This window comes from Bos grunniens, chromosome 13 (genome assembly GCF_055505025.1).
Source record: "Bos grunniens cultivar Pamir isolate PY7600 chromosome 13, Bosgru_T2T1.0, whole genome shotgun sequence".
NCBI lineage: Eukaryota > Metazoa > Chordata > Mammalia > Artiodactyla > Bovidae > Bos > Bos grunniens.
The window spans coordinates 19,044,921-19,057,219 of record NC_141177.1 but is presented as its reverse complement, the minus strand read 5'-3'; the positions used below and the strand labels follow the sequence as shown (position 1 = coordinate 19,057,219).

The 12,299-nt window shown below is 46.8% G+C and overlaps 1 protein-coding gene across 3 annotated transcripts in view; it reads left to right on the top strand.

The window, feature by feature from the left end:
* MMP24 (matrix metallopeptidase 24) overlaps positions 1–12,299 on the top strand; it is a 55,324-nt gene that overhangs the window by 27,695 nt on the left and 15,330 nt on the right. For 2 of the 3 annotated variants that reach the window (XM_086332191.1, XM_086332192.1), the window contains exons 3-4: positions 3,244–3,360; positions 5,528–5,832. In XM_086332191.1, coding sequence (XP_086188317.1) covers positions 3,244–3,360; positions 5,528–5,832 — 422 coding nt within the window. Of the gene's footprint in view, positions 1–2,641; positions 2,773–3,243; positions 3,361–5,527; positions 5,833–12,299 lie in introns of those variants that run through there. The other variant, XM_086332193.1, reaches the window with a different exon arrangement.

Here is a 12,299-nt window from a genome sequence, read left to right as displayed (position 1 = left end):
CAATCCACCCCTTGGGTGAGTCACTCCTTGAGGTAATCATCTCTCTAGGTCTCAGCTTGCTCATTTACTGAAGGGGTTGGGGGAGGGAGGCGGGGGATGGAGGGGAAATGTTGGATTTTGACTCTCCGATTCTAGATTCCATTATTCTAAGCCTCAAGCTTTCAAATAAAATTTGGTGAGTCTGGGGTTTTATGATCCCATAGTCCCGTAAGAACATTTCCTGTGCCTCAGATCCTCTGATTGTGAGGTTGTAAACCCCTGAGACAATACACTTGACAGCTCCTGTGATGCTGTGAGTGAGTGGACGCCGTGGGCCTGCGGCCTGGGGAGCCCAGCCCTTTCCAAGCCGAGGTTATTTTGAGGGCTTTGCTCAGGCCTCATGGCAGCGCCTCCTGTGGCTGCAGCACTGGTGGCTCTGCTGAGGCACCACCTGGCCCTGGGTTTCGCTCTGTTCCAGAAGCCCCAGGCCCGCTGGACCGGATTCAGGGAGTGGCAGGTGGCAGCAAGAGGAGGAGGCGGAGGGAGGGGGCTGGCGTTTCCCACTTGCCGCTCTGCTCTGCACCGCTCTTTGTAGGAAGGAGGGTGGGGTTGGGGGGCTCTGTTTTGGAGGCACAGGAAGGGAGAAGGTAATTAATCCCAGACCTGAGTAGGGAGCGTGTTTGTGGGGAGAACTTGGAGACCTTCGTTTCAGCTCCAGCTTTGTGAGCTCGGGTGTCGTTGCCTCTCTCTGAGCTGAGAGAGGTCTTCCACGTCTAGCTCCACCTTGCTGTAGCAAAGGTGCCTCCTGGGTCTCTTCCCAGGGACTCTCAGTGAAAGGAAGCTAGATCAGCCCCTCAGAGGATTATTTGTGAGTGTCTGCCTTGGGAAGTGTCACACATTATTCACTCCTTCATTCGTTCAACAAACATAGCTCCTCTAACCCAACCTAGTGCTAAGCAGAGGGAAAAAGAAAAGAAAAACCCCAACTTTTGTTTGTTCAGGTACATTAGTTGAAAGTTCATTTATTCATTCAACAGAGTCCCAGTCCTGCCTCACCCTAACCCTAACCCAGTAACTTGAATTTTGCAAGTTACTGGTGTTCTCTGTGTATCTTTTCCCTTGTCTGTAAAATTGGGGTCAGTCATTTCTGATTACTTCACAGAGTTGCTTTGAGAACCAAATTTGTTTTTTTATTTTAATATTTATTTATTTGGTTGTGAGGGTCTTGGTTGCAACACGAAGGATCTTTAGTTGGGGTATGGGGAAATTCTTAGTTGCACCATGTGGGATCTAGTTCCCTAACCAGGGAACAAAACCAGGCCACCTGCATTGGGAGCCCAGAGACTTAGCCACTGGACCACCAGGGAGTCCCTCAAATTAATTTTTTTAAAAAGGAGAATGAACACTGAAAATTATACACATTTATATCAATGCCTGTTATCGTCACTATTTAGTCTTTTATTATTAATTTCTGAGTGTGGACATTCTAGGTGAGGTAGATACAAAATGAGTGGGACCTGGTTAAGTCCCTCAAGGGGCTTTTAATATTTGGTTAAAATATTCTGTCTCCTTTCCTCTCTATTGCCAAAGGCAACTGCTTTCAACCGCTGGAAATGAGGAAATGAGGAAATGAGGTCAGACAGTTTCCCCGCAGCGATCTCAATCTCTAGTTCAGGGAGCTGGTCATTAGGGCGACAAAGGGACATGAGATGCAGGGTGACCCTCCCAATCAGCCATGATCTTTTAAATCTCCTACCCGGGCCCCTAGTTCACATCTCCAAAGAGGTCCCAGGCTCACTGTTCCCTAAGGCAACTTAACTGATAACAGTCATCAGGATTTACTTAGCTCCTAGCACAAGGCTAGCTTCTAAGGACAGGATGATGAATATGACTCATTCCTGTCCTCAGAAAATTTACTATTTATTCGAGGCAATAAACTAATAGATTTCAAATCACAGTACAATGTAGTTAAGTGCTGTGGATAACTACACTCTAAGTTCTACAGTTGTTCAGCCACTTTTTGAACATCTGGAGTCATATAAAATTTACTGTTTTCCAAGCTGTGCCTTTTTGCCATGGGCTAGTTCTCATTCATTCATTCAACCATCACCCTTGAACACCTCCTAAGTCAGGCACTGTGATGGCACTGGGAATACAGGCAAGGTTCCCGCCCTCATGGACCTTAGAATCAGGTAAGAGAGACAGAGGATAAACAACAAGCTAATATAAGATGTCATTTCAGGCAGTGATAAAGGCCATGAAGCAAAATCAAGCTGGGTAAACAGTTAGAGGTGGGATAGTGGGGGGAGGCTATTATTTTAGATAAGGTGGCAGGGAAGCCCTCTTGGAAGGGGTGACATTTGAGTGGAGACCTTCATAAAGTAAGGGAACAAACCGTGTGAAGAAGAGCATGGCAAGCAGAGGACACAGCACATGCAAACACCCTGAATTGGAACGACCTTAGGATGCTCAAGGCACAGCAGGGAGGCCCCTGGAGCTGGAGCAGAGTGGACGTGAGGAAGGGGATAAGGTGCCTGGTAGAGGGGTGATCGCAGATCATGTGGGGGCTGTGGGCCAAGGCGAGGAGTTTGTTTTGATTGCTTTTAAATATGTAATTACTTGACTGCTCTGAGTCTTAGCTGCGGCACTCGGGATCTTTAATCTCCATTGCGGCATGCAGGACCTTTACTTGCTACGTGTGAACTTTGTAGTATGTGCGATCTAGTTCCCAGACCAGGGACCAAACCTGGGAGCGTGGAGTCTTAACCACTGGACCCCCTGGGAAGTCCCAAGGTGAGGAATTTTGATTTTATTCCAGGTGATTGGTAGTTTTAAAGCAGAGAGTGATGTGATCTGATTTCACATACAGAGCACGTCCACAGGCACTCCCTCCTTGAAGGCTCCGCACAAGCTAAGACCAGGGAGAACTGTAATTCTCGCATTGCCAATGAGGAGGCTGAGGCTCACATTGATTCAGTCACTGGCCTGGACTCGTGCGATTAGTGGCAGATTTGGAACTAGCAAGCCCGTGTCTTCTGACTCCGAGTCTGTCACGCAGCAGTGCTTCTTCGTATTCAGTTAGGAATGAATGAACAGACGAACAATCGATGGTGTTCCTGTTGGGGACCCCATCAGAGCCAGGGGCCCAGAGTTTAGGTTGTGTGCACGTTGCCATTCAGCTTGGGACCAGGGATGCTGCAGTGCCCTCCTAGAGTGTCCAGTGGCCACAGCGTCTATGTGGATGTGTGTCCTCTCTCTGCCCAGGTGGATGAAGAAACCCCGGTGTGGTGTCCCAGATCACCCACACTTGAGCCGAAGGCGGAGACACAAGCGCTACGCCCTGACGGGACAGAAATGGAGGCAGAAACACATCACCTACAGGTGCCTCGCCGCCCCCTCCTCCCTGGCATCGGCTCCACCCTCTCTCAGTCATTTCCTGGCCTGAGTTTCTGAAGTTCACACTCTCGGAGGGTCTGTGATCAGGGCCTGGCTCTAAGAGCCTATGACTTTGTCTTTCTTGTAGCATCCAGTGATTGCAGGGTCTCCAACTTCAGGTTTGTTTGGTCCTTTAGGGGCTGATGAATTATGTTCTGTTTAGATTCCTAGCATTTTCAGTTACGGAAAGTGGGATATGACTTATCTGATAACTTTCACCTGGGCTAAAGAACCGTGGCTGAACTCATCCTCCCTACCACCGCTTGCCAAACCCCACTCCCTCTCATCTGGATCCCTTCCCCACTTGGCCTGATTGATGGACTTCAGCTGAGATTCCCAGCATAGAGTTCCAGTTGTTTCTTAAGGACTGTAAAGAGCTGGGGGCTGAACTGCAACAGCGTTATCCCTTTTGGGGAAACCACGGGCAAAGCAGGAGCAGGCTCCAGGTCAGACCAGTGACCACAGGCAGGGATGCTGGAGCCCATCACAGGCGATGCAGACATCTGGATTCAGATGGGGTGGATCCAGGGCCAGGCATAGTACAGGCTTGGCTGCGCCCTGGTTGCCACCTCTCAAGTCTCTGATTCCATCTCAGGTGGATCCCCTGGGTTCAGGAGTAGGATCTAAGACAGAGATCTTCAGAGTTGAGCTAAGGGTTCTCCTGGGGCTTCTCTAGTGGGTCAAACAGTAAAGAATCTGCCGGCACTTCAGGAGACCCAGGTTTGATCCCTGGGTCAGGAGGATCCCCTGAAGAAGGGAATGGCTACCACTCCAGTACCCTTTCCTGGAGAATTCCATGGACAGAGGAGCCTGGTGGGCTACAGTCCATAGCATCACAAAGAGTCAGACAGGACTGAGTGACTAACACTTACTAACTTACAAGGGCTCTCCTGTTCACAAGCTGTAGAGGCCAGAACAGAATTTTTCAGAAATCTGACAAGAGAAGGAAACTTAAGAAGAATCTGGGTTAGAAACCGGATGGACTCTTAGAGTCCTCCAGAAGAGGCAGAGTAGATGAAGAGAAAGAACTGGCTCCTAACTGAGCTCTGACCTTACCTTATATCCTGCAACCTCTCTGGGCTTCAGTTTCCTTATCTGTAGAATGAGTGAATAGTCCTTGCCCCAGGTGTTCATGGGACAGAGCAACCAGAAGTGGTGATGCTCCATCAGGGAGAACCATGCAATATGGATACAGTAACCCCACATAACTGATTCAATCAGATACCACCCTATACTAGCTTCTGGGTAGACAAATAGTAGTAGTTGGGGCCAAAGACTTAAAAAACGTTTTCAATTGCAGTATAATTGCTTTACAATGTTGTGTTAGTTTCTGCTGTACAGCAACGTGAATCAGCTATAGGTATACATATCTGGGCTTCCCAGGTGGCTCATTGGGTAAAGAATCGCCTGCAATGCAGGAGACATAAACAGAAACAGTTTCAATCCCCGGGTCGGGAAGACCCCCTGGAAGAAGGCATGGCAACCCACTCCAGTATTCTTGCTTGGAGAATCCCATGGACAGAGGAGCCTGGCAGGCTACAGACCATAGGGTCACAAAGAGTTGGATACAGCTGAAACAACTTGAGCACACACACATATATCCCCTCCCTCTTCAGCCTCCCTCATCACACCCCTCTAGGTCAACACAGAGCTCCGAACTGAGCTGCCTGTGCTATATAGCAGGTTCCCACTAGCTATGGTAGTGTATGTACATCAGTGCTATTCTCTCAGTTTATCCCACCCTCTCCTTCCCCCACCCCCTTTCAAAGAAAGGGATGTTCCACTAAACTCTCTACAGTGTAAGAGTTTTTATAACATTTATAAATGTACATATTTTATGTATTGGGAGAAAAACTTAAAAATTAGGAAATGCCATGCACCAACTTGATTTTTTCCTACAAATTCAACATAATCTTTTTCAGAGATCAAATACAAAAACACCGAGTAAAAGGCAGGGCGAGGACCCAGAGCCTTGTCTACCCAGCCTCTTCCTCAATCCCTGGGCTACCTCAGCAGAATTCTAGGCCCACACAGCTTCTCATGTTCCTTTTAGCTCTGCTAGTCTCTAATTTCCTGTCTGTTCCTCCCTGTGGTTTCTCCCCTCTCTCACCAGCATTCACAACTACACCCCAAAGGTGGGTGAGCTAGACACTCGGAAAGCTATTCGCCAGGCTTTCGATGTGTGGCAGAAGGTGACCCCGCTGACCTTTGAAGAGGTGCCATACCACGAGATCAAAAGTGACCGGAAGGAGGCGGACATCATGATCTTCTTTGCCTCTGGTTTCCATGGCGACAGCTCCCCATTTGATGGAGAAGGGGGATTCCTGGCTCACGCCTATTTCCCTGGTCCAGGGATTGGTGGAGACACTCACTTTGACTCAGACGAGCCGTGGACGTTAGGAAATGCCAACCATGATGGTAAGGTCATGAGGGGACCGGGGATTGCTTGGCTGTCAGGAAAAGAAACCCTAAGGAGGAGCTTGGAGGATTCCATAGTTGAGTTACCTGGTTTCCAGAGATTCTTGTCAAACAGCTGAGAACCTAAGAGGGTGGGAACTGCGGTCAACACTCGATCCACTGGAGCAGGGAGATGAGTCAGATCACTTGGTTCATGGTCTAACTGAATGGAGTCGGGAGGAAGTGTAGGCCATGACTAAGAAGATAAAGGAATGGATCAGAGACTGGAGGAAAAGGTTAAATGGGGATTAAAGCTGAACGTGGTAGGCTGCGGCCTGACTGATGAAGACTTCAAAGGCCACGCTGTGGGAAGACAGGACCGAGTCACCCTTACGTCGACCTCACAGGTGAATAACAGGCCCTGTAATTACTCTAGCATCTTCTGTGTAGGAGCAATAACAAGACTCCTCAGGTTGCAAGAGTTCCTCGTCAGTATTCACTTGTCAGTCTCTTGCTTAGTAAGTAGGCAAGTGTACATCATTATGCCCATTTTAAAGATGAGTTTGAGGCTCATATGGCATAGCTAGTAGGCGGCATTGCAGGGACTCAACTAAAGCTCAACCACCTGGCCACGTGACCTGGGTGAGTCGTTCACCCTCAGTCTCCTCATTTATCAAATGAGAGTCTGGATTAGGTGACCTCTTCTGACTCTAATAGAACGTGACGCATGTGTTTGAACATTTAAAAAAGACACTGCCAAGGAGACTTCCCTGGCAGTCTAGTGGTTAACAGGGGCACAGGTTCGATCTCTGGTCGGGGAACCAGGATCCCACATGCCACACGGCGTGGCCAATTAAATAAATAAATACAAATTTTTTAAATGTAAATAATAAAAATATAAAAAAGACACAGTCTCTGCCCTCTGGAAGTCCAGAGTGGAGTGGGAAAGACAGATGTGTACAGAAGTCACCCTGTCACAAGGCGGACTATACTGAAGGACGTAGCAGAAGTACCAAGAAAATCAGGAGGAATCTAGAGGGAAGAGGGACAGAGGATTTGATTTGATTCTATTTTAGATTATAATAGGTTAGAATCAGGATGTTACTATTCTAAGGTCTATGTCAAATATTTTCCACATACTATATAATATGTATATGTTATTATTATTATCCCCATTTTACAGATAGATAAACTGAGGTGTAGAGAAACAGTAAGTAAGCTACTAAGGGCCCACAGTTGCTGAATGGGGAAATAAGGCTTCAAACCGGGTGTGTCGACTCCAGCTTAGCCACCATGCTGTTTCCATGGCTCTCCCACTGTAGGGCACACCAGAATCACCTAGAAACTTTTTTTTATGAATTCTGATTCCAGGCTGCAGGCCCCTGACCTCTTGCCATTCTGATTCTCTGGTTCTGGGGTCAGGAATTTGCACGTGAGAATTTGCATATGGTCTCATAAATTCCCCAAGGGCTTCTGAGGTAGGCATTCAAGGAGCACCATCTTAATCTGCAGTCTCCCTAACTTGCCTGATCATAAGAATCAACTGGGGGTTCTTATTATAAATGTGGATTCCCAGGCCCTTTCCCTGGAGATTCCGATTCTTAAATTTGGGAATCCTTAGTGATTTCTTTGTCCTTGGTGATGCTTCAGGCTGAGAGCAGCCTTTAAATGCCTATTTCCTCAGAGGCTGTGTCTGCTGCAGACCACCTCCTTGAAAGCTTTTCATATCGTTGCATAGATCAGGGACCCGGACTTGGCCTGCGTGTCAGAGGGTGATCCACAGGGTGGCCTGGCCAGCGCTATGAAGCCGCTCGTTCTTCCCTGGCCCCTCCCCTCTTGTTCAGTCCTCTTCCCATCCAGCTCCATCCCCTCTGTCCAGGCATTCCTTCCCTTGTGTCCTCAATGTGTTTCCCGGCTTTCCAAACACCTATTCTTTATCTCCTTCTTATTCTTGGATCAGTGTCAACCAGTCAGCGGTCTGCGCTCGCTGATAAAGTGTGAAGAGAGGAGAACTAACAGTTTTGCCTGCCCATTGTGTGCCAGGCACTGCTAGCTGATAACGGTCAGAGCCCTGAGAGAGATAAATGAATGATTAAAGACACTCTTCCTCGGCCCTGCCCTTCCCAGCTCTGGGTGGACACTTCTACAATGCTCCTTGCTGGTGGAGACCTTGGGCCAGTCCCCAAATCCAGAGAACTTCCGGGGGTGCGTGTGGGAGGAGTGGATGGGCACCATCCTGACACCCTCTTGTCGGTCCCACCCCACTGGCACCCACAGCCAACAATTCGGACAGAAATTCCAAGACAGCTCATGTCTTCTTTGGATGGGAGTCAAGACTTTGCTCTGGAAAACCAGGCATGAATTATACAGAGGCAGTTCATAACCCCGGTAATAGACTGCTAGAAACCAGAATGCAGCCATTGCCTAAGGACAGCCTTTGGAAGGAGACGAAAGGAACCAGGATTGATTGAGCACCTGCGTGTTATCTCGTTTAATTTCTGCATAAACTCAATGAGGGCACTGAGGGCAGCTTCCTGGGAATTTTTTGTTTGGTGGCTTTCTTCTCTATTCTAAATTTCTGTTAGGAAAAATTTCACGCTCACAAAGTAGGAAGAATGATAACAGGAGCCCCCAGGCACCAATCAGCCTAATCCGGCAGTTATCAACATTACATCAGTACTGATTCATCTACCTTCCCCCTACCTTGATTTTTTTTTAATATATATTTTAAAGAAAATTTTAAATACAGTGTCATTGTATCTGTAAATACTCTAGTACTGGACTGGCCAAAAATTTCACTTGGATTTTTCTGTAAGATGTTATGGAAAAACCCATTTGAACTTTTTAGTCAACCCAATACATACCCCTAACAGATTTTTTTTCCTTCTTGCTAAAAGACATTTCTTTCTACAGTAGGTCCTCGTTGATTACCTGTTTTAAATATAACACCATGTACATGTCAATCCCAAACTTCCGGTCTATCCCTCTTCCCACTCTACCCCACTGGCAACCATAAGTTCATTCTCTAAGTTCTAAAAGTAAAAAAAAAAAAAGTGAAAGTGTTAATCACTCCATCGTGTCCAACTCTGTGACCCCATGGACCGTAGCCCGCCAGGCTCCTCCGTCCATGGCATTTCCCAGGCAACAATACTGGAGTGGGTTGCCATTCGCTTCTCCAGGGGATCTTCCCCACCCAGGGATAGAACCTGGGTCTCCTGCATTGCAAGTGGATTCTTTACCATCTGAGCCACCAGGGAACCCCCTGAGTTCTAAGAGACTATTTTTAACACGACCACAAAATTATGATCAAGCCCAACAACATTAATAATAATTTCTTAAAATCCAATACCAAAAATAAAATTTAAAAAAATCCAATACCCAAAAATAAAATTTAAAAAAATCCAATACCCAATCTGTTCATTTTCTCGAATTACCTAAAAATGGCTTTTACAGTTGTTTACTTGCATCAGGATCCAAACAGCATCCACACATCATTCATGGTTGACATGTCTCTTAAGACACTTTCTATTACCAGTCACCTCGATTTTCTCGTCCCTGTACCTGTTGAAGAAACTGGGTCATTTGTCCTGAGTATAGGTGTTAGACTCAACTAGATTCAGGTTCACTTTTTTTTATATATAATTGTTTCTTTTTTATTGGAGTATAGTTGATTTACACTGTTGTGTTAGTTTCAAGTTTTCAGCAATGTGAACCAGTTATACGTATATTCACTCTGTTTTAGATTCTTGTCCCATATAGGCCATTACAGAGAATTGAGTAGAGTTCCCTGTGCTATATGGTCCTCATTAGTTATCTATTTTATATATAGTAGTGTGTACATGTCAATCCCAATCTCCCCACTCTTACCCCTTGGTAACTGTAAGTTTATTTTCTACATCTGTATCTCTATTTCTGTTTTGCAGATAAATTCATTTGTACCTATATATTTTTTTGTGTGTGTGTGTAATAAAGTTTTATTAAAGTATAAAGGAGATAGAGAAAGCTTCTGACATAGGCATCAGAAGGGGGTAGAAAGAGTACCCGCTTGCTAGTGTTAATAATGAGGTTATATACTCTCCAGTGAATCCAAAGAATGTCTGGAGGTTGTAAAGACCTCATCAGACCTACTCCCATAATTTAATAAAGTTTTATTAAAGTATAAAGGAGATAGAGAAAGCTTCTGATATAGGCATCAGAAGGGGGTAGAAAGAGTACCCTGTACCTATATTTTGAAGATTCTACATATAAGCAATATCATGATACTTGTCTTTCTCTGACTTAGGTGCACTCTTACCATATCTCTCTTCCCTGTCTATCCTGAATATCAATAATTAGATGTTCAAAAAAACAAAACAAAACAAAAACCCTGCCTGCCAATACAACAGAGGTGGTTTCGATTCCTGAGTTGGGAAGATCCCCTGAAGGAGGGCAGGGCAAGCCACTCCAGTATTCTTGCCTGGAGAATCCCATGGACAGAGGAGCCTGGCGGGCTATAGTCCATGGGGTCATGCAGATTCAGACACGAAGTGTCTTAGCAGGTACACACAATAATCAGATCAACAGGCCTGGCTGGATTGACTCTTCCGGAGAGAATGCTCCCCACGTGGCACTGGTCCTCCCTGTTGCATCACATTTGGGAAGCACGTGTGATGCAGGCTGTCCCACTCCGAGTGACATGAAGGCTGAATGGTTGGTACAGGTGTGTCAGCCTGACCCAACCATTATAAAATTCACCCAGGGGACTTTATTTTTAAAAGGTTGCCTAAGCCCTAACTGCTCAGTTGTGTCTGACTCTTTGCCATCCCATGGAATTCTCCAGGCCAGAATACTGGAGTGGGTAGCCTTTCCCTTCTCCAGGGGATCTTCCCAACCCAGGGATTGAACCAGGGTCTCCCGCGTTGCAGGCGGATTCTTTACCAGCTGAGCTTGCTCCTTGGAAGAAAAATTATGACCAACCTAGACAGCATATTTAAAAGCAGAGACATTACTTTGCCAACAAAGGTCGGTCTAGTCAAAGCTATGGTTTTTCCAGTAGTCATGGATGGATGTGAGAGTTGGACTATAAAGAAAGCTCAGCGTTGAAGAATTGATGCTTTTGAACTGTGGTGTTAGAAAAGACTCTTGAGAGTCCCTTGAACAGCAAGCAAATCCAACCAGTCCATCCTAAAGGAAATCAGTCCTGAATATTCATTGGAAGGACTGATGCTGAACCTGAAACTCCGATACTTTGGCCACCTGATGCAAAGAACTAACTCATTGGAAAAGACCCTTATGCTGGGAATGATTGAAGGAGGGAGGAGAAGGGGACAACAGAGGATGAGACGGTTGGATGGCATCATGGACTCAATGGACATGAGCTTGAATAAGCTCCAGGAGTTGGTGATGGACAGGGAAGCCTGGCGTGCTGCAGTCCATGGGGTCGCAAAGAGTCGGACACAACTGAGAGACTGAACTGAGCTGAACTGAAGCCCTAACCACAAACTTCTTAATCCGAATCTCCTTCACATGTGCATTTAGAAGGTGCTCCTGGAGAACCACTCCTGAAATGTGTGCTGCTGCTGCTAAGTCGCTTCAGTCGTGTCCGACTCTGTGCGACCCCATAGACTGCAGCCCACCAGGCTTCCCCGTCCCTGGGATTCTCCAGGCAAGAACACTGGAGTGGGTTGCCATTTCCTTCTCCAATGCATGAAAGTGAAAAGTGAAAGTGAAGTCGCTCAGTTGTGTCCGAGACCCCATGGACTGCAGCCTACCAGGCTCCTCTGTCCGTGGGATTTTCCAGGCAAGAGTACTGGATTGGGGTGCCATTGCCTTCTCCACCTGAAATGTGTAGATGATTCTAATTCCCCACCTCTTCAGAGTCTGTGTGAAAGGCAATCTGGCCCACCACACCTTTAAGCTAAGTTCGGGGAGTCTCCCAGGCACCCCATGTCTTCATCTCTTTCCAATGGATCAAGCAGTGAAGTCAGCAGAGGAGACTGGGAGGGAGCCCAGCCCTGGGGAAGGTGACAAGACCGGAAGAGTCACAGGGCCAGCCCTTCACAGTTACTGTAGAGACCGCTCCTCACCCCGGGAACTAGACTGGCAGGGCGGTAAGGAAGGGATCGTTCTGAGTGGTTAAGTTCACACAGGCAGTGGCAGAAGACTAGAGCAGAAAGCCAACAAACCAAAAATTCCCAGGAGGGGAACTTCCCTGGTGGTCAAGTGGCTAAGAGTCCACGCTCCCAATGCAGGTTCAATCCCTGGCTGGGGAACTAGATCCCACGTGCCACAACTAAGCAACTAAGATCTGGCATAGCCAAACAAAATAAGCATATTTTTTAAAAAATTCCCAGGAGGCTGAACTTACGCCCTCACTGAGTTTCTGTGGAAATTAAATGAGATAACACACAGGTGCTCAATCAATCTTGGTCCCTTTTGTCTCCTTCCAAAGGTTGTCCTCGTGCAGTGGCTGCATTCCTGTTTCTAGCAGTCTATTGCTGGGGTTATGA